General features: G+C 34.0%; 1 protein-coding gene across 14 annotated transcripts in view; it reads left to right on the forward strand.

Moving 5' to 3' along the window:
• MEF2A (myocyte enhancer factor 2A) overlaps positions 1–20,087 on the forward strand; it is a 174,867-nt gene that overhangs the window by 85,919 nt on the left and 68,861 nt on the right. For all 14 annotated transcript variants that reach the window (XM_033431440.2, XM_033431442.2, XM_033431438.2 and 11 more), the window contains one exon: positions 11,468–11,671. In XM_033431440.2, the coding sequence (XP_033287331.1) occupies positions 11,468–11,671 (204 nt within the window). The remainder of the gene's footprint in view (positions 1–11,467; positions 11,672–20,087) is intronic.

A 20,087-nucleotide genomic window follows, 5' to 3' on the forward strand; every position in this document is an offset into this window, starting at 1 on the left:
AGTTGCTCTCCAAAGTGGTTGTACCAGATACACTACAGTAATTTATGAAAAATTCTTTTTCCTATACACTTTGCCTTTCTCCTTCCTTTCTCTCTCACTTTATTTTTTCATTTTTTTAAATATATTTTTTGGTCCAATGAAGGTGAAATGTTACCTGTTTTTGTGATTTGCCCATTTTTTGCTGGATTGTTGATTTTTTTCTTAAAAGTTCTTTATATATTTTAGATATTAATTATGTATGTACTTAATCTGTTTCAGATACTATCTTTCAGTCTTTACCAAAACACTTTATAAACACTTTAATGATAGAACTTATTACAGTGTTTTATAGTAGTTTATATTGCCTTTACCAATAGATTGTGAACACTTTAAAATGTGTTAAGACTTGCTTAATTTCCTAAATCATGATCAAGTTTTGGTAAATGTTCCAAGTGGACTTGAGATAAATGTGTATTCTTTGAATTGTTGGATGCAGGATTCTACATATGTCTATTCAGTCTTATTTTGTGTTCACATTATCTGTATTCTTTGTGGTTTTTTTATGTATTTGGTTTTGGCTCATTGAGACCTGTCAGTAATTGCACTTACCACAATGATGGATTTGTCAATTTCTCTCTGTATTTTATTAGCTTAATACATATTGTTTTATATATTTGGGGAATATTTCATTAGGCTCATACATATTTAGAATTGTTATATCTTCTTGGTGAATTTTTTAATACATATTGACTTTTTCTGTCCTCAGGAAGGCATGTCTGTCTTAAATCTACTTAAATCTACTGTCTCACATTAATATAGCTACATCTTTCTTTTGGCTAGTATTTTCTTGATAGGTCTAGTTCTCTACATTTACATTCAACCTATGTCTTTATGCTTTAGGTATATCTTTTGTAAATAGTATATGGCTGGATTTTGTTTTTTATCTAGTCTGATAATATATCTTGACTCTCCATTTTACGTGGATCTTATTCTTTGTCATCCTTTGTATATATATTTGGACTGGTTTATACCATCTTAGTTGATTATTTCAATTTACTGTGAGAACCTGATAAATAGAGGTCCTGGAGGTAAAACTCAGAAAAGTGTAGATATGCCCTCCCAAGACTGGGTCCCCCTAGAGTTCTTAAGTTTTATACTTGTCCACAGTGATCCTCCAGCAACTCATCAATTACAGTTAAGATTTTCCTACCCCTGTACTGGTTCCTCTGGAGGTTTCTGCTCATGGCTCTGGTAATTTATGATTTGTAGTATCTGCCTGTCTGTCTCCAGTTTGGGAGGTAGAAGTTGCCCTGGGACCTCAACTCTCTGAGGGATCTAAGAAGAGTTGTTGATTTTTCAGTTTGTTCAGCTTTTTACTTGTTGTTAGGACAGAGTGGTGACTTCCATGAGTGTTAAGTGCTGGAGCAGAAACTCAAAGTCTCTCCTGGACTTTTAAATTCAACAATGAAATAAAGTATGTCTAAATATATATGATGTGAAAATCTTTACAGGTACTTGGGATTTAAAACATAGAAGGTCTTTTAGAGATGGTACAGTTCAACCTTCTTGAATTCAGAGAATTATATTAGTCCCAGATTTTACCCCAAATCAGGAAAGCTGGTTAGGTTAAAACCAAATGTGTCTCAGTTTATAGAGGCACTGAATTTTGTAGTCTAGCCCTTTAGTCCTATTCTTTTTCTTTATAGTTATTACAGTACTGGAGTAAAACAACAATTTAAAAATAAAATTTATGGGACTTCCCTGGTGGTCCAGTGGTTAAGAATCCGCCTTCTAATGCAGGGCACGCAGGTTTGATCCCTGGTCGGGGAACTAAGATCCCACCTGCTGCAGGGCAACTAAGCCTGCACGCTCTAGAGCGTGCATGCTACAACTAGAGAGCCGGCGTGCCACAACTAAGACCCGATGCAGCCAAATAAATAAACATTAAAAAAATTTTTTTAATAAAGATAAAATTTATGTTTATTTTGCCTGATACTGAAATAGCTTTATTAATACTGATATTTTTAAAATTTCATAATATTTAAAATAAAATGAAATTAAATGTTTAATATGTTTCAAGTAAAAAATTTTTAAGCCTGTTGCAAAACAAAGATTCAAATTTATAGGAGGAATTCTTAGTAATTAAAGGAATGGTGGCTGCATTAATCCTGACTCTTCCAACATAATTTCTTCAAAAATAGATACAGAAAAACAAGAACAAATAAAACCTACAATCTTGGCACAACTAGAAGGCAAAGCATATCTGAATTTTACATTACCTCCAAGTAGAAAATTATTACCAAGTCACAGTGTGCTGTTTCTTGAACTTCTACTGTAAGTCTTTGAGGTGAGCAAGCATACATCAGGAAAAAGTATGTGGGAAAGGAGAAGAGGAAACCTTGTAGCTATCTTAAGATTGATTTGAAATCACTACCAAAAAGAGGAATTCTACCCTAAGTCCAAAAATTCTGAAAAATACTATTTGTAGGTCAGAAGAGACCACAGGTAAAGAAAGAACTTAAATGTATGTAGTGTTCAAGGAAGTATTATATATAGTCTTGAAAAGGTAACTATTTGAGGGAGAAGAGGGTAAAAAGGAAGGCAGAGGTACTCTTTGGAGAATGCTAGTTGAATGGAAATGAATATGTGGATATATACAAATGGATATATGTATATATCCTTCAAGACAAAAGAATATGCAAATATATATAAATATATATATATATTTATTTATCAAAGGGCACAAAGGTCTTCTCCCCACTGCCAGTACCCCCCCCTCAAAGCCTTCCATTAAAGGGACCATACTTAACTCCTTTAGAAGGAGAGGTGATCTTGAACTAAGAATATTTTAAACCACTCCCCACTGTTTGTTCTTTCCATAGAAATACAGTGATGCAAGCAGTATTCTCCTATATATACTATTATAAAGAAGAAAACAAAATGATATTTACTACTATTTGGGTGATAAGATTGTTCCCCCAACAATGAAAAAATGGGAAAAAATTGCTATATGACTTTCCAACCTGCAATAAATTTCCTTAAACAAGTATTTAGGAATGTTACAGACAAAAAAATCATGATTCAGAATTTTGAAATACTAAGAATGGAAGTGGATTTTTTTTTTTAAAGCATGGATGAAACAGAAAGTGATTGAACTCCAGAAAAAAAAAGATAAAGTCATATCAAAACAAAGACTAAATTACAAAGTGACCAAGGAATAATAGATTCAAATGAAACCTTAATAGTGATTGAAGGAAGGCAGGGAAACAAGTAAATGAATGAAAATGAGATAAGTAATTTCAAAGGGTTTGAGAGAAGTGGTTGAAAAGGTAGATAGATAAAGAAGATCGAACTTATGTATAATTGCAGTCCCTGAAGAAGAAAAACAAAACCATAGAACTAATATTTAAACTATAATTAAAGTTTTCATAAATAAGAGAGAAAGTAAGATGCCAAGGATTAGGTGGACCTGCAGAGATCAACTCTGATACATATCCTACTGAAACTATTGGATTTTAAGATAAAAAAAAATCAGGGCTTCTAGGTATAAAACAACAACAAATTTATAAGTGCAGAGAATTAGACTGGCATCGAATTTTGCAAAATCGAGATAATAAAGCACAAGGCAACAGGAGAGCAGCATTTTCAAAAAATGCAGGGAAAAAAGTCTGAAGCAAAGATTTCATTTGCAGTCAAGCTGTATTCAAATACAAAGATTATAAAAGCAAGTTTTAAGCATACTAGAGCTCAGGGAATTCTGTACTTATGAGCTGTTAGTGTACAATCTAGTAGAGGATAAGCTTCATACAACTGAGAGATGTCTGAGGAAATAAACAAAAAAATACATGATCAACATTTAATATACTTAACTATAGATTTTAGCCTAAAGCAACAGTGGGGGCAGGGGTGGAAGAATAATGTGTTATATATTATTTATTATATGTTACTTTATTGTGATAAAATAGAAATAAGGCAACTGAGACATGGTAAGAAAGGACAGGGAAAGAGGAAAGTAGAATAAGCACACTGGTTATTGTTTAGGCAATAGGAGGGAGTTAAAGAATATCATTAAGATTTGACACATCAGATAGTGAAAGATTAAACATGAAAACAGGAGACCAAGGGCATTTTTAAAAGCTGTAACTACAAAGGTAACCACTAGAACAAAAATGCTAATCTTTGTTAAATTTTTTTAAAATAAAGGAGCAAAGAAAACACCTCATTTAGAGAGAGGGGAAAAAAAAGGAAATATACATAATATGTATAAGCATTAAATATTTATTAAAGTATTAAAATGACAGTGAAATCTCTAAGCATTATCAGTCATATCAATAAATGTGAATGGGACTGTTTATTAAAAGAAAAAACATTTCCAGTTTAGTTCACAAGCTCCAAATATAGGCAGAAAGAGACACACCTAAAATGGAATAATCAGAAAGACTAAAAGTAAAGGTATGGGAAAAGGTATACCAGACAAATGAAAACAATGAGAAAACAGGTTATAATCCTGATATTAGATGATGTAGGATTGTAGACAGAAAAGCATTAAATGGGGCAAAGAAAGATACTTTTTAGTGCTGAAAGCTGTAATTCACCTTGAAGATGTAAGAATTAGGAATAATGGTATACTAAATACTACCTTTATCAAGCAGAAACTGAAAGAGATACAAAGAAACATAAATGGAAGCAAACTAGTAATAAGATACTTAAACATAGTAGTCTTAGTATGAAATAGATCAAATGGACAAAAAATAACTGATGATCTAAACCAGATCTAAACAGCATAATCAATAAAATTGACTTTAAGTGATATGTTGAACACTACACTTAGAAAATAGAGTATATAAGGGTACAAAGAGCATTCACCAAAATTGATCATATATTACCTAACCAAAGAAACACCAGTAAATTCAATAAAGGAGAATATTACAAACATACGCCGATTACCATGTAGTAAAACCAGAAATTAATTTTGTTTAATGGTTTTTTTGAAAGCTAATTCTACATAAGAATTTCTTTTTTGAAAAGTTTGATGCCAGTCTAACAACTTCTGGGTAAAAAGGGAAATATATAACTAAAATAACATAATTTCTAAAAATAAGAAAATAGTACACATCCATATTTATGGAATATATTTAATGTAGGAATCAGAAGAAAATTCATAGCCCTAAATACTGTTATTAATGAAAGTATAGTAAGGCTGTGAAGAAGTAGGCAGTCCTGTGCATTGCAGATGGGAATACAGATTGGTATAGCAATTTGAGGGGACGGTATTTGACGATATCTTACCAAAATTATGTATGCATTTATCTCTTGACCCAGTCCTTCAGAGTATCGATAAGAGAACTGTCTTTTGTTTCTAGATGGTAGGTTTGTTTTTCATAGTGTGGCTTAGCAATTTGAAAACTACTTAAAGTGTAATCTAAGAATGAGCAAATAAGTAAGTGTATTGTGGATAATGGGAGCTGGGTTTCTTACTGTCAGAGAAGGGAGTTAGAGCTATGGAAAGGGAGAAGCCTGTGGTAAACCCTATGATGTAGAATTAGAATTGGAAGTACCATGGATTTTAATATATTTTGATAAAAATAGAAACAGATATTGAAGTGTGTTTGTGTATGTGTGTACGTATACATATCTACTAGTTCTGTCTGTTGAGAGGGCCCAGAAACAGTGACACCCGAGTAACTTAGCCTCCATATCTTAGTTTCTAAATACAGTTCTCTACCAAAGGAATCAGAGCTTCCTGGTGAAATGGCTGATTCTAGGACTGGGGCAGGGAAAGAACAGGAAGAGCCTGGAACATTTGACTGTGCCAGGAAGTTCAAAGAATACTGGGAGCATGTCAAATGGACACAGGAAGCCGACATAGAGGATCTCTCACTGCTGAAATAAAAGACAATTTGAACATCAGAATGAGTAAAGATACGAATGAATTATAACCCATAGAATAAAATAAGAATCCATGAGTTGTTGCTGACATAAATGAATGAATGAATGAAGGGAAAGGAAAACTCTCACAGTAAAATGCCAGTTAGTAAATGTAGATAGAAAATGTAATGGAATTAGAAAATTCCCATTTGACAACCATCATGGTAATAATTTTTCAGGCAGTATTCATCAGTGGATGCAAAAATCAGTTTGTTAAAGTTTGATGAGAAAACAGAATATTTTCATAGAGATCTTCACAATATACTTACTAATTATAGGGGGAAAATAGTAGCTTTGCTGGGGGGGAAAAACTGGCAGACACTACCTTAATCAAGCTAACAATACTATTTAGGGGGTAAATAGATACGTGGATTTTCATGGGATGTATTGAGGACACATTGCTTCTAAACTATTCCTGTCCAAAATGTACAATCTGAATATAATCAGAAAGAAACAAGACAAAGCCAAATTGAGATACATACCACAATGTAAATGACCTGTATTCTGCAAAAGTGCCAAGGTCCTGAAAAACAAAGACTGAGAAAGTGTTTCAAATTAAACAGGATGCAGTTAAATGCACCATATGATCCTGGATTGGATTCTGTGCTAGAAGGAGAAAAAAAAGCAAACCATTTTTTTTCCCCTATGAAGGAAATTAGTGGGAAAATTGAGAAATTTGAATAAGGTTTATATATTAGATAATAGTGCTGTATCTCCATGTTGGTTTTTTATTTTGATAATTATATTTGTCCTTGTTTTTAAGACAGTATTTAGGGGCAAAGGGACCTTATAACCTGCAGCTTAGTCCAGAGGGTTCAGAGAAAAACTTACGTGTGTTTAGAGAATGAAAATGTGGTAAAATGTTAACAGGTAATTTGGTAGAAGGATATTTGAAAGTTTTGTACTACTTTTTTTTTAAACACCTTTATTAGAGTTTGCTTTACAATGGTGTGTTAGTTACTGCTTTATAACAAAGTGAATCAGCTCTACATATACATGTATCCCCATATCTCCTCACTTGTACTACTTTTTGAAACTTCTCTGTATGTTTGAAATTATTTCAAAATATAAAAGGATGACAAATTTATAAGAATACAAAGTTAATTTTATATTACTATTGTTATAAATTGTTAGCAATAAACCAGAGTAAAAATAGACTTAAGCACTTATAGATAAAATAAAAAGATTTAATTTATGAAGCTTGAAAGTAAAATACTAAGATTGTAGTTTTCACTGTTATGTCTTTGGCTTCACTGTTGAAACGTAAGTGTATTTTGTGCAAATCTTTCTAGTTACTGAAAAAACTCTTTTTGATCTTACTCTAGTTGGAGTAAGCTGGAGGAATGGAGGAGAGGAGGTTGTTATAAGCTAGGTCTCCTCCACTAACTCCATCCTTCAACTCCTTCTAATAGATAACTTCAGAGAAATATTTTGTATAAGTATTTTTGGAAAGGACAACAGGGTTTGTCCTAATTTTACTGTTAGTGAACTTAAGTTTTTGTTTTAGAGAATTTTCTTCAGGCATGCTTATTAGATATTCTGAAGCAGTATTACCTGTCTCATGTCTTGTTCATATCTCACTTATTTTGAAAGTCTTTGACTAGAGTAGGAATTATTCTTGCAATAAATGCTTTCCTTTGCTGATTGTCATTTTCTCCAGTTACTAGGAGTAAGGTAAAACGTTTTCTAACTGCACCTTTGCTGAATTCAAATTTTTAATGCAGCAAGTACATCTGGGTGCATCTCAAAATATAAATGATTTTGATTTCATTGTTTTAAAATAGTGTGTTTTAATAGTGGTATTCTCATATTCACTATATTCTTACAGTGGTATAATAACTGCCAAGATTTTGAAGAACAGTAATACAATCAGTTTATAAAAATTTAAAACTTTTAAATGACAGATATGTAAACAAAGGTAATATATAATTGAGAAATTTGGAAAAGTATAAAACATGGTTAATATACCTGTACAAGGAGCTCTCAGACAAGTAATAAACAATTTATAAAATAAGAAAATGATCAAAATATGGGCAGCTTAGAAGAAGCAAATCTCAAATGGCAACAAATATAAAAAAGAGATGTTTAATCACTGCTAGTTAGGAAAATTCATATTACAGAAACGAGATTTTTATTTTGCACCTAGCAAAAGAGTAGTAACATTTATATGAAAAAATTATGAAATTATTCAAAAGAGTACCTTAGAACTATACCATTTGACTTAGAGACATATCCACAAGGTGTAGTTAAATGAGTAAAACAAAATAAAACTGACAAGAGTTCCAGTTTTGTAAAATGCTGACAAGATCTCTCGTATGTGTATACATCTAAATGTGTATATGATTATATGGTCTTATACAAAAGTGTGGAATGAAAAATACTAAGTTGAAAATGTGTGTTAAGAGGTTTATGTTGGTGCAAGGGAAAATAGGGAGGCAAGCAAAACACATTATATTCCATAGATGCATTCATATAAAGTCATATATTTGTGTATTTATATTGTAAGGACTTGTTTAAAAGATTAAATAAAGATGAGAGATTTAGTTTTAAAAGGAGAGGGAAGGAACCATTAGAAAGATATGGTGTGAAAGTGTTCCACAGAGAGGGAAGATAGCAAAGTTCCTAAGGTGGAAAGTAGCTTCTGGTTAAGGAAAACACATGCACATGTATACACACGCACACGCCAGTGCAGCATGATGGGTGTAAGAGAGAGTGATGAGAAATAAGGTCACATAGTTTGAGGCCAGATCATTTATTCTGTTTCCTTAATGAGTTTGGTTATTACTTTCAGTGCAGTGAAAAACTCTAAACTCCTACTTACACATTTTGATTTATGTTTCAAATATATCACTCTGTCAGGTGTGTGGCAAATATACTGTGGGGTACAATAGGTAAAGCAGGAAATCTAATAAGAAGCAGCAGCATAGCACAGGGAGATCAGCTCGGTGCTTTGTGACCACCTGGGTGGGTGGGATAGGGAGGGTGGGAGGGAGGGAGACGCAAGAGGGAGGAGATATGGGAACATATGTATATGTATAACTGATTCATTTTGTTATAAAGCAGAAACTAACACATCATTGTAAAGCAATTATAATCCAATAAAGATGTAAAAAAAATAATAAGGTGATTATATAAATAATACACATGAGCGATTATGTAACTTAACCTAGGGCGATATAGTGGTGTAGATAGAAGTGGATAGATTTGGGATATGTTTTAGAGGTGGAGCTAAAACAATTTGCTGAAGGATTGGTAGGGTAGATTATTGTGATAAGAGGGATCAAGGATAACTCTTAGATATTATTTGGTTTTGTTTGAATGGATGACGATTCCATTTGCTGAAATGAAGAAGACTGTGGAAAGAGCATATTTGTTGCTTTTAAAATCATGAGGCTGGCTGCAATTACCTAGCAAGGACTGTGGGGGTAAAGAGGAGAAGGGAGCCCAAGACTAAAGCTCACAGGCACTTCAGTGGGTAGAGGCTGAGCAGAGGAAGAGGATATAACTCTAAAAGCTGAGAGGAAGCAGTCACTGAAGTAGGAGGAACACCAGGGCAGTGTTGTGCCGTAAACAACTGGAAAAGAAAATGTTTGAAGAGTGAGAATATGGTCAGCTTTGTCAAACGAGATGTATAGTAAGGTAAGAAAAAAAATGACTATTGACTTTAATCACATAAATTGAAGGTCACTGTAATGATATTGACAAGTCTTAGTGGAATCTGGGGACTGGATGTCTGATTGCAGTAAGGTTGAGGAGAGAATAGGTGATGAGAAGTTAGAGCCACCAACTATAGACGTTTCTTTCAAACATTTTTACTCTGAAGTAGAGCAGAAAGAGGGGTGAAGAGAAGGGGTGGTAACTGAAGGGGTAGCGTGGAGTCAAAGGAGATGCTAGAGCATGTTTCTAAGCTTGTGGTCTTTGATAGGAGGGAAACCATGATGAGGGAAGAGAGTGTAGCATATGGAAAGGAATAGGAACAAAGATGTCAATAATGACAGCAGAGAAGGGAGAGTGTGGAAAAGTACAGATGAAACAATTGAATTGATAGATTTGGTGATGGGAAGTGAGATAGTTGCTGCTGATTTCTGTTTTCTCAATGGTTTGAGGCAAGGTTATCAGTGGAGAGTTGATTTGAGGGAGAGAAGGTAGGAAGTATCTGACCTGGAGAATGGGATAATGGGACAAATAAGCCAAGTTACAATGTCAAGCAATGTTAAGTGTTAGTTGAGATTTATGGTCATCAGTTCAGAAACACAAGGGGGATGTGGGTGTGAGTGTGCACGCACACTTAATATTCCCAGTAATTGTCAGCTACTTGCATAAAGATAAAAGGATAATTGGGTAAATGTATGGGGGGTCAATACTTGGTTGGGGCTGTGCTAAGCAAGTATGTTAATGAGAGAAGAGTAGAAGTGAAAAATAGTGATGGCCCATGGAATCTAAAGAGAGAAGAAAGGGCATGAGAATATGTAGATAGTAACAAAGTGGTGAGGTAAATGGATTGGAGGACTTGATGAAGGTTAAAGAATTTCTGGAGAGATAATACAAAATAGGAGAGTTGCATAGAAGGCAAAGTGGAATGCGTGAAATTGAGATTTTGGAGGTGATGTGATTATTGTTTATGGCAGAGTTAAGGTATGGCAGTAGGAGTGCTTGACATGTGGTGGTGGTTGATCATTTTGGAGGTTGGGAGATAAAGGAACTGAGAGGCTAAGGTATTTGCACTAATTTTTTACACAGATGCTGAAGTCACCAGAGATAAGAGCAGGATTAGAATGAGAAGTAGTTATGTGATACTTATCAGTGCATGAGGGAGAGGGAGAGTGACCAGGGGTCACCACAAAGAGTTTTGGGGTGGTATAAATTTCATGGCTTGAGCTTCAGGATATCTGGGGTTTTTAGAGAAGAAGGAAAATTGAGGAGAGAATGGGGAGCAAAAAGGACATATCTTCCAGACCCTTGAGTACAGGAGATGTAGTATTTAAAAACAAACTAATTAGTCTCTATTTGAGAGGGCTTCAGGTGACATGTTTCAGTTAGAGAAAGAAATATTCAAAGAAGAATTTGAGGACATTGGGGAATTTGCTGATCTAGACTGAATTTCAGTGGGTGCAGTAGAAGAGCTTGGGAAGGAGGAGAAGTATAAATTAGATTAGTGGATGTACTTTGTTGTTTAGGGATTAAAGTCTGAGTAATGAATGGATTACTTGAGGTGGGACTTGGTTTTCTAATGCCATTTTAACCTGGATGATAAGGGGCCACTGATCAACTGTTTCCTTCTCTGGTTCTTTGCCCACTGCAGCAGAGTGGCAACCAAGGATAAAGGAAGCCTCCTCAGGAGACTGCTCTATTAGAGCCCTTGGAGGTACAGGATATATGTAGGATTGTAGGCCTTTGGCAAATTGGGGAAGAAGACTCACGTGGAGTATGAAGCTAGGAACCTTTTTCAGCTTTGAAATCAGACTCAGTGTTAAAAGAGACCTCATCTTCAGGTAGCCTGTATTCAAGTACTACTAATAACTTGTAATAAAAATATACTTTTTTTTTTTGGATTGTCTAGGTCACTTTTACAAAGAGAAAGTTTGGATTAATGAAGAAAGCCTATGAACTTAGTGTGCTCTGTGACTGTGAAATAGCACTCATCATTTTCAACAGCTCTAACAAACTGTTTCAGTATGCCAGCACTGATATGGACAAAGTTCTTCTCAAGTATACAGAATATAATGAACCTCATGAAAGCAGAACCAACTCGGATATTGTTGAGGTAACATATCTAGTAATGCCTGAATTGTAGATAATAATTAAATCTTGATTTAATAACTTTAACTGTCAGGTTGCTTTTTATATTCAAAATATAAATCGGTTATAGATATAGCTTTTCTCTGAATTGTTTCTTAGAAGGGTCTAATTATTGCTATATGATGACCCATTTATGTTATAAGCATATCCTAATCATTGAGAAAAAATAAACTAGGCTGTTGTACTATATACATCAGTATAATCTAACATTTCATCTATGATTATTTATTTTGTATGACTTTTTAAATTAATATTATAAGAAACTATCACTTTAGACAGTATGAAGTTATAGTTTTAACATGTCTTAATTATTTCGTTACCTCAGTGACTACCCACAACTTTAAACACTAATGAAATGGAAGGGAATGATGTAAATATTATTTCTATTTTGTTAATAGTACTTTGGTTGTGGGGGGAGGATTGCCTCATTATTTTTTTTAATCTGTTGCCCTTTGGTATCTCTCATAGTTCTACCAACCTAATTAAGTGAAAATAAGAAAAGGAGTTTTATAGAATGATTTCAGTCTATTCAGAAAGTGTTTTAAGACAAAACCTTCAAAAAGGAGAACCAATATACTTTCCCCTTCAACTATTTTCTGTTGCAAAAATCTTATAAAAGATAACTTTCTATGTATATTTCTAATATTTTAAACTAGCATTCTTATTTACTTTTATCTTTTTTGTTTATATTTCGAGGTTTTATTTTTGTTCGAAATGGATTTTTTTTTTCGCTGCTTGAAAAGACATAATGTTTACTTAGTTTTGTAATATTAGAAAACTGTTTCAATAAATTAGAGATTTCCTTGCTTAAAGTACTGAAATCATGGGAAATGATTCAGAACTAGCCATAAAAGAAGAAGTCCAAATTTAGATTTTATTTGAGAAATTGAAATTAAGATAGAGAAATATACTTTATTGTATAGGAATCTGATTTATTTGCCTCCACAGATTATGTTATAGTTCTGAAAATGCATTTTAAATTTCCCCTATATTTTTCTACCTTAGCCATGCCTTTTTGGACAGTGATTGATTGTTACTGCAAAAAAAAATTCTGCTACTTTTATTAGAAAAATACTTAATTTTTAGCAATTAATTGTTTGAAATGAAAAGTAAAAGTGTAGTATAATTAGAGCTACAATTCCTCTGTTGCTTGATTTTCCCACCATTTTATTTGAGTGGCTCACTCCAGTGTTTATGAAGCTTTTGACCTTGCTTTTGTTGATCACTTCAGTTAAATTACATGGTTACATCTTTAGCCAAACTCCTTAGCACAGTTGTGTTTTAATCAATTGTAAGTTATTTTATATCATTTAGCTTTTATGGTATATCTTATCACTTATGTGCCATATAAACTGCTTAGTAGACTCCCGGTTATGTATCATAATGCATTTTGAATCGTAATTTTGTAAATTAGGGGATCTTGGTTTGGGTGAGCTTCATAAAGAGACTTTGTAACGGGCTTTCCTTGAAATAGAAGGTATCCCTGGTGTTTAGTTTAAAATGACATTTTAAAAACCTCTGTGTCTTATCAAAAGCTCCACTGCCTTAAGTCAAACAAAAAAATAGAGTTTACTTTAATAGTGTCAACAAATAGGTATTGAAGCTAGTTTCATTATAGAAGGCAATCACCTCCTTAACCCTAACTACTCTGCTCTTTCATTGCAGCAGTTGTTGTTCTTGGCCCCCGGAAGTTGAGGGTACTTCGCACAGCCTAAAGTTTACTTCCTTAGAGAATATGAAGAATATAGTGTGATTTAATCCTCACAGAATTTTCAGACTACCTCAGTCTTCATCTCTGTTGTGGTCAGCAGTCAAAGTGTAAGAGAGTAAATCCCAAACATTTTTTAGCACTCTCCTATATTATAGTTTGCTTTAGTATGAAGCAAATTGCCATCAATTGCCATTTTGATGTTTTATTTTTTTAATTGAATTTCTTAGATATAAATGAACATGAACCTTACCAGTAGCTCTTTTTGAAGTTCTGAATTATATAAATATAAGACACATTATGTAAATACAAGACAGAAAATATTGGATTATAAGGGATTTAATTTGTTGTGGTAGGATAAAATTATAAGGCTTAATTCACCTTTCTTGTATGTTAATGTCTTACTGAGTTAATCTTCATTATAAGACAGTAGTGGTTACCCTTGTAAGATGGTCTTTATTCCACATGTAAAGGTGATGCAACTACATCCTCACTAGTAGTGCATACATACCTGAGTTCTTTTTATCAGTTGTGGTGATGACTTTATGCTAATGCAGCTACCAAGATTGTTGTGAACCAAACTAAATTAACAGGATAAGAGTAATGACAAATGCTTGTATAAAGCTTCCTATGGGCCACTTTCTAAGTGCTTTACAAATATCTTATTTAAGGATATTTTTAGAATATCATTTTAAGTATTTTTTCCTTTTACATATAGTTTCCTTTCAAACCGTTGTAGTAATTGGAAGCAAACTTGTTGATGTGCATTTGTTCATTTGACAAAAATATTTGAGGAACTTCTGCATGCCAGGGACTCTGCAAAGTGATATTATTTAGAGATTTCTAATTCAAGCCACGAGACTTCTTTTTTTCTCCTACCTACAGTTTTGTAAAACATTGAGATACACTTTTACCAATGGAAGATTTTATATTAAACCTCTAACAAATTGGTTCCGGACTCTTGAGCCATCTCATGATGTACTCATTCGCTGAGTACATCAACAATAAATGGAGGCATGAACAACTATAAGTGATCTACTTTAGAGTGTTTCCTTATGCAATATGACCAACAGTGAAACTAACTGAAAATTTTGTGAACAGCTTTCATAAGGCCTCTAACCTGAATTCACCCATTTCCTGTTGCATATATGTTAGTCTTTAAAATTGGCAGGATTTTGCTTTCCCCCAGAACTAAAATATTCTTTGACATAATCTTACATATATTAAAATGGAGTCTTCTGTAGATGTACCAATATTTCTATTCTGCTGGATCCTACACACAGGCCCTTTTGGGATGTACTGTGGAGAGAAGAGGGATGGGTGCCCTGTATTGTTAACCACATCTGCATAGTCCATGGCATAAGGATGCACATGTTTTTGCCTGTGGAATTAGATCTAATATGTTTTCTGGGAGCACCATAGAATAAATATAATATAGTAAAAGTAAAAGTAGTTGGTATTTGAATATTGTGATGATAAACAGAGGAATACATGATGCTCACATTGATCTACAGGTATTTTTAACCACAGGTATTAGAAATACGTCTACAGAGTGGTGTTTTCTATCTTTGCTTTTCCTTGTTTCATATTATTTATATTTTAAAACTAGTCTCTTAAAATTTTAATCAGTTTTAACATTTTAATTGTAGTTGATAAGAATTTTTTCTGTATAGCTTTGGTTTTTTTTAATCAACAGCATTTACATATTTTAAATTGCATTTAGGTATTTTAAATCAAGGTCTGCAATGTCTTGGATGTATATATCTCCTGTGTTGAGAAAGCTAAATACATGAAAATGGAAATTTACACATTGGTAAATTAGGAGATTGTCATTGGGGTAAACTTTGTAAGAGACTTCATAACTGGATTTCTTTGAAAGGGGAGTATCACTGCTGCAGTTAAAATGACATTTTATTTGAAAATGTTTGTGTACTGCTTTTCAGGAATATATTCCTTTCAAAAAATGAGGTTTACTACTTTATTCCCTATAGTTCATTAGGAAACATCAAAGATATACATTGTATCTTTTTATGTTGGTAAGCATTGACACAAAGAAAGGTGGCTGATTTTTGTTTGCTCCTACAAAAGGTAGTAATTTAATTGAAATGTACAAAGAAAATGTTATAACCCCCAAATCTTCTTTTCAGTAAATTGATTTAAAAACTTGTGAACTGTATTATGCAATTTTATAAGAACATTAGATATGTCCTAGAGTATTAGAAACTAGAAATGAAAATCACCAATCTAATTAGTTGCCATTATTCATTCACTTTGAATTTATACTGAATAGAAGCCTAGAACCAATACAAGGGTTCTGCATCAAAATAAAAATTATGCTAAAGGCATGAAGTGAGGACATTAGCAGCCGCTACACAATAAATGCCTGAGATTACTTTTGTATCTACTTTTCTTTCACTTTGCAATAATATTTGAAATATTAAATATATCTGCTCATAATATATTTAAAATAGCATTATATATTTAAAATAGTGACTTGGTGGCATTGGACATTCAGTAAATAGCTTGTGTGGTGATTCAGATCATTGTGCTGTCATTTAAGGATGTAAATACAGGGGCCATGGCCAGTTATATCTCTTATTAATATCTTGTGAACTGTTCCCAAATAGAGGTATTTTCTTCACCACAGGAGTACTACGGTACTTAAATTATTATTATTTTTTCACTTGCATTACCTCATTTGATCTTCATATCCAAGGTAAGCTTTTTCAGAAGCAGAAATTGAGACTAGGGTTTGACTTGCCCAGAATCATGTAGCAATTTAGTGGGAAAACTGGGATTAGAACCTAGGTCTTTAACATTACCCCCTCCCTTTGTTCCCCAGTTTACCGAATCCATTGGAGCTCTGGGACATTTCACCATAAATAGATAAGATTTTATACATATACCAGTAATGTATAACATATAGTAAACATGAATAAGTTTTCCTCAATAATGAACAGAAAATTAGTGAAGTAATTGCAACAAGAATAATATACAACATTTATCAAGTACTTATTATGACCTGGTACTCTTCCCAGGGCTTTTATTTATATTATCTTATTATCTTATTATATTATTGAATCCCTCTAATTATCCCCATTTTGTAGTTGAGGAAATTGAGGCACAGTGATAAATGAAGTAAGATGATGATAATTTGTGTTCTAAAGGAAGAGAAAATCTGCTTTTTTGAGTCTTAATAGTTCTTCCCTGCTTTCAGATTACAAAGGAATTTGGAAATAATATCTCAAAGGAAGATAGGGAATCAATATAAGATGCATCTATCAATTACTAAATAAAAACAGCTGGTAGTAAAAGTGATCATGCCAGGAGTACATTATTTAAAATCAATAGTTCTCAAAGTGTGGTGCCTTGAGCAGCAGCATCAGGATCACCAGAGCACTTGTTAGAAATCTAAGTTCTTGGGCCCCACCTCAGACCTACTGAATCAGAAACTTTTGAGATGAGGCCTAAGCAATCTTGTATTAACTTGAAGTAACTTGTCCCAAGTGCAGTGAGACTAAAAGCTTCAAGTTAGCATGCAATGTCTTGGCAGTGGTTATCCAGCTTTTAAAATATTTTTATCCCTAAGACTATCCTCTGAAATAATTTCAAGCAGTGAGCAAGCACAAATTGCAACTTTTAAGACCTTCTAAAGAGCAATTCAAAGTAGTATGCTGATTTGGTGTGAATTGCAAACTAGGGAACACATTTTTAATGGGTGACCTTTCGATTCAATTCTTCATGGGTTATACGTGCTTCTTTGAGTGTATTTAGGGGGTCTGGTGGGGATGGGTGGGGAGATGGACTCCAGTTCCTCAGCTGAGCAAAAAAGAAAGAAATGACTTTTGTCTCCTGAGATCATCTAGTTACAGAATTTGGAGGCATGATTATGTTTAGGTTTTCTGACAGGATTATTATGTCCTCACAGAGCTTCTTGAGCCAATCAGTTTTTTTCTCCCCATGTTACAGATGAGGAATGGAACAGACAGGGAGTGTTTAAGAGGCTTGCCTAATGTTTTACAGGGCTGCAGTGGAGCGGCAGGGAAAGGGAAAAAATAATGAAACATCTGAAGACAAGACAAAGCTTTCCTCCACCTCCAGCCCCCTGCCCTGCTCTTTTATTCCTAACAGAGCCTGAAGCAGCAGGATGGTGATTCACAGGGTGAGGCACGAAATCCTCATGGCCCTCCTCCTCTTCCCACATGTCCTGCACCATCACCTCACACAGCAATCACCGTAGCTCTTACAATTTCAGTTTTACTCTTTTCATTTTGCTATGTATTTGAATATTATTATTTATCATACAATTATTGGTTTTCATTTATGTGCTTTTTATAAGGAACTATGCATCTCTACGTGTGATTTTTATTTTCTTGAGGTCAGGTTTTTCTCCATCAGAGATTGATGTTGCTGATATATAAACAGGAGTTCATGGGTGAAAAGGGTGATATATATATATATATATATATATATATATATATCACTTCATAATATGGCTCACATTTCTGTAATGCATTTCTTGTGATTATTGATGAATACTTTTGTATCCTTTTTATGTCCCTATGTGTCATGGATTGAATGTTTTAGTACTTAGGATGAGATAAATTGTTCTTTTTTTCTCAGGAAGTTCTTTGATACATTGACCAAATTTTTGACCAGTGAGAAAAGGAGGGTACAGAGGATTGGGAGAATGGTCAGAGAAAACTTCCTCTAGAGGTGACACCATCACCTGAGTCCTTTAAAGGATAGGGTTGGAGAGAGAAAAGGGGTTAGAAGAAAGGTGTTATAGGTCAGGGGGGACAGCTTATGTGGAAAGTAGGAAATGAGGCATAGCATACTTATTTTATGGAATTAAAATCAGCTATGAACAGCTGTAGTGTAGTGTGAAGAGTGGAAATAGCTAAAACCTGAGAAGTAAACCAGATTCCGAAGAGACGTATAATACCTTTGACTTTCTCCTGAAGGTTTGGGTGCCTACTGAAAGAGCCTAATAGAATACCTGCCTGCGGTTTTACTGACTCTCTTGCACTTCCCAAGCTGTAAATTCTGTTAGAATTGCATTGTAATTTTTTTGAAAGGGGCTGAAGAGAAGTGAAGAGAAAAGTATTGAATGTAATGCATTATTTCTTCATTTTTTAATTTATTGAACTGATATTTATCATATATATGAGGCATTGTACTGGACACTGGGAATATGGTGGTAACTGGCCATATTTCTTCTGTTTTTCTAACAGGATTATGTGTGGCTATTTTATTATCTTACTTCAGAAGTCCCTTTGTTGGATACACTTCAGTATGGATTCAAGGCACTTAGAATCCGAAGATTTTGATGTTTACCACCAAATAATAACCATTCAGCATATAAATATTATATTAGTATTAGAGCTGGAAGCTCATTTAGAGCAAAAGCTGTAGAGTACTCATTGTATTTAACAATGTTATGGGTATGCCTGAAAAGTGAGATATATCTATAGTCTAAGTTGTATTTCAGTTCTCTTATATAAAGGTAGCTAAGGCAGACATGCAGTATACATGCAGTATGCATATATGTGCAGTATGCATATAGAAAAATATAAACCAATATTCATATCATACACAAAATTTCTGTGGAATAGAGAGTTTGCATAGGGGAATAATAAAGGTAAGGAAGAAACAGATTGGGTATAGTTGATGGAATGCCTTGAATACCAGGCTGTAACATTTGATATTTGTCCTGTGGGCATTGGGCAGCTGTTAGAAGTGTTTAAAAGTTTAGGCAGTCAAATAGTTGTTGTAAGAATACTCATCTGGCAGCAGATAATTAACATTTTAAAAGAAGTTTATAGTTTTAAAAATAGACTGTTACCTCACCTCTTAATTATGGTAGCTTTTTAGTAATGTTGAGATTTGTATGATGATGAATGCTATTCCAGTTGGTTTGAATGGGGAAGAGGGATTAAAGTGGGCATTTAGGCTGTGTTCTAAAGTGTGTAATGTATTCACAGATGACACTTTTTCTTAATTGAGCTATAAAAATTTTGAGTACACCGTTTGTAGAAAAGGAAATGTTTAGAATTTGACCATAATGTGAATATGGTCAAATACTATTTTATAAATAATCTGTACAATGTGATCTCCTTTAATACAGCAATTTAAAGTATTTGTACTTAAAATCACTTCATTATTATTATGCAAAAATGACAGAATGACCAAAATTATTGTGAAAAGGAGTTTGTGTTATGAAGAGGTTTGGAAACCTTGATCTAGTTCTGTACTTTATTTATTTTTTTGCGGTACGCGGGCCTCTCACTGTTGTGGCCTCTCCCGTTGCGGGGCACAGGCTCTGGATGCGCAGGCTCAGCGGCCATGGCTCACGGGCCTAGCCGCTCCGCGGCATGTGGGATCTCCCCAGACCGGGGCACGAACCCGTGTCCCCTGCATTGGCAGGCGGACTCTCAACCACTGCGCCACCAGGGAAGCCCAGTTCTGTACTTTATTTAATTGATAAGGAAGCTGGGGTCCAAACAAAGTAAAGAACTTGTCCAAGATCATACCAGTACATAATGACAAAACCAAGACTTAAATAATGTTCTCTTGAAAGTCTTGGGTCTATCTCAGTGGTCCCCAACCTTTTTGGCACCAGGGACCAGTTCTGTGGAAGACAGTTTTTCCACGGGGGCGGGCGTGGGGGATG

The sequence above is a fragment of the Orcinus orca genome, chromosome 2 (genome assembly GCF_937001465.1).
Source record: "Orcinus orca chromosome 2, mOrcOrc1.1, whole genome shotgun sequence".
Lineage (NCBI taxonomy): Eukaryota > Metazoa > Chordata > Mammalia > Artiodactyla > Delphinidae > Orcinus > Orcinus orca.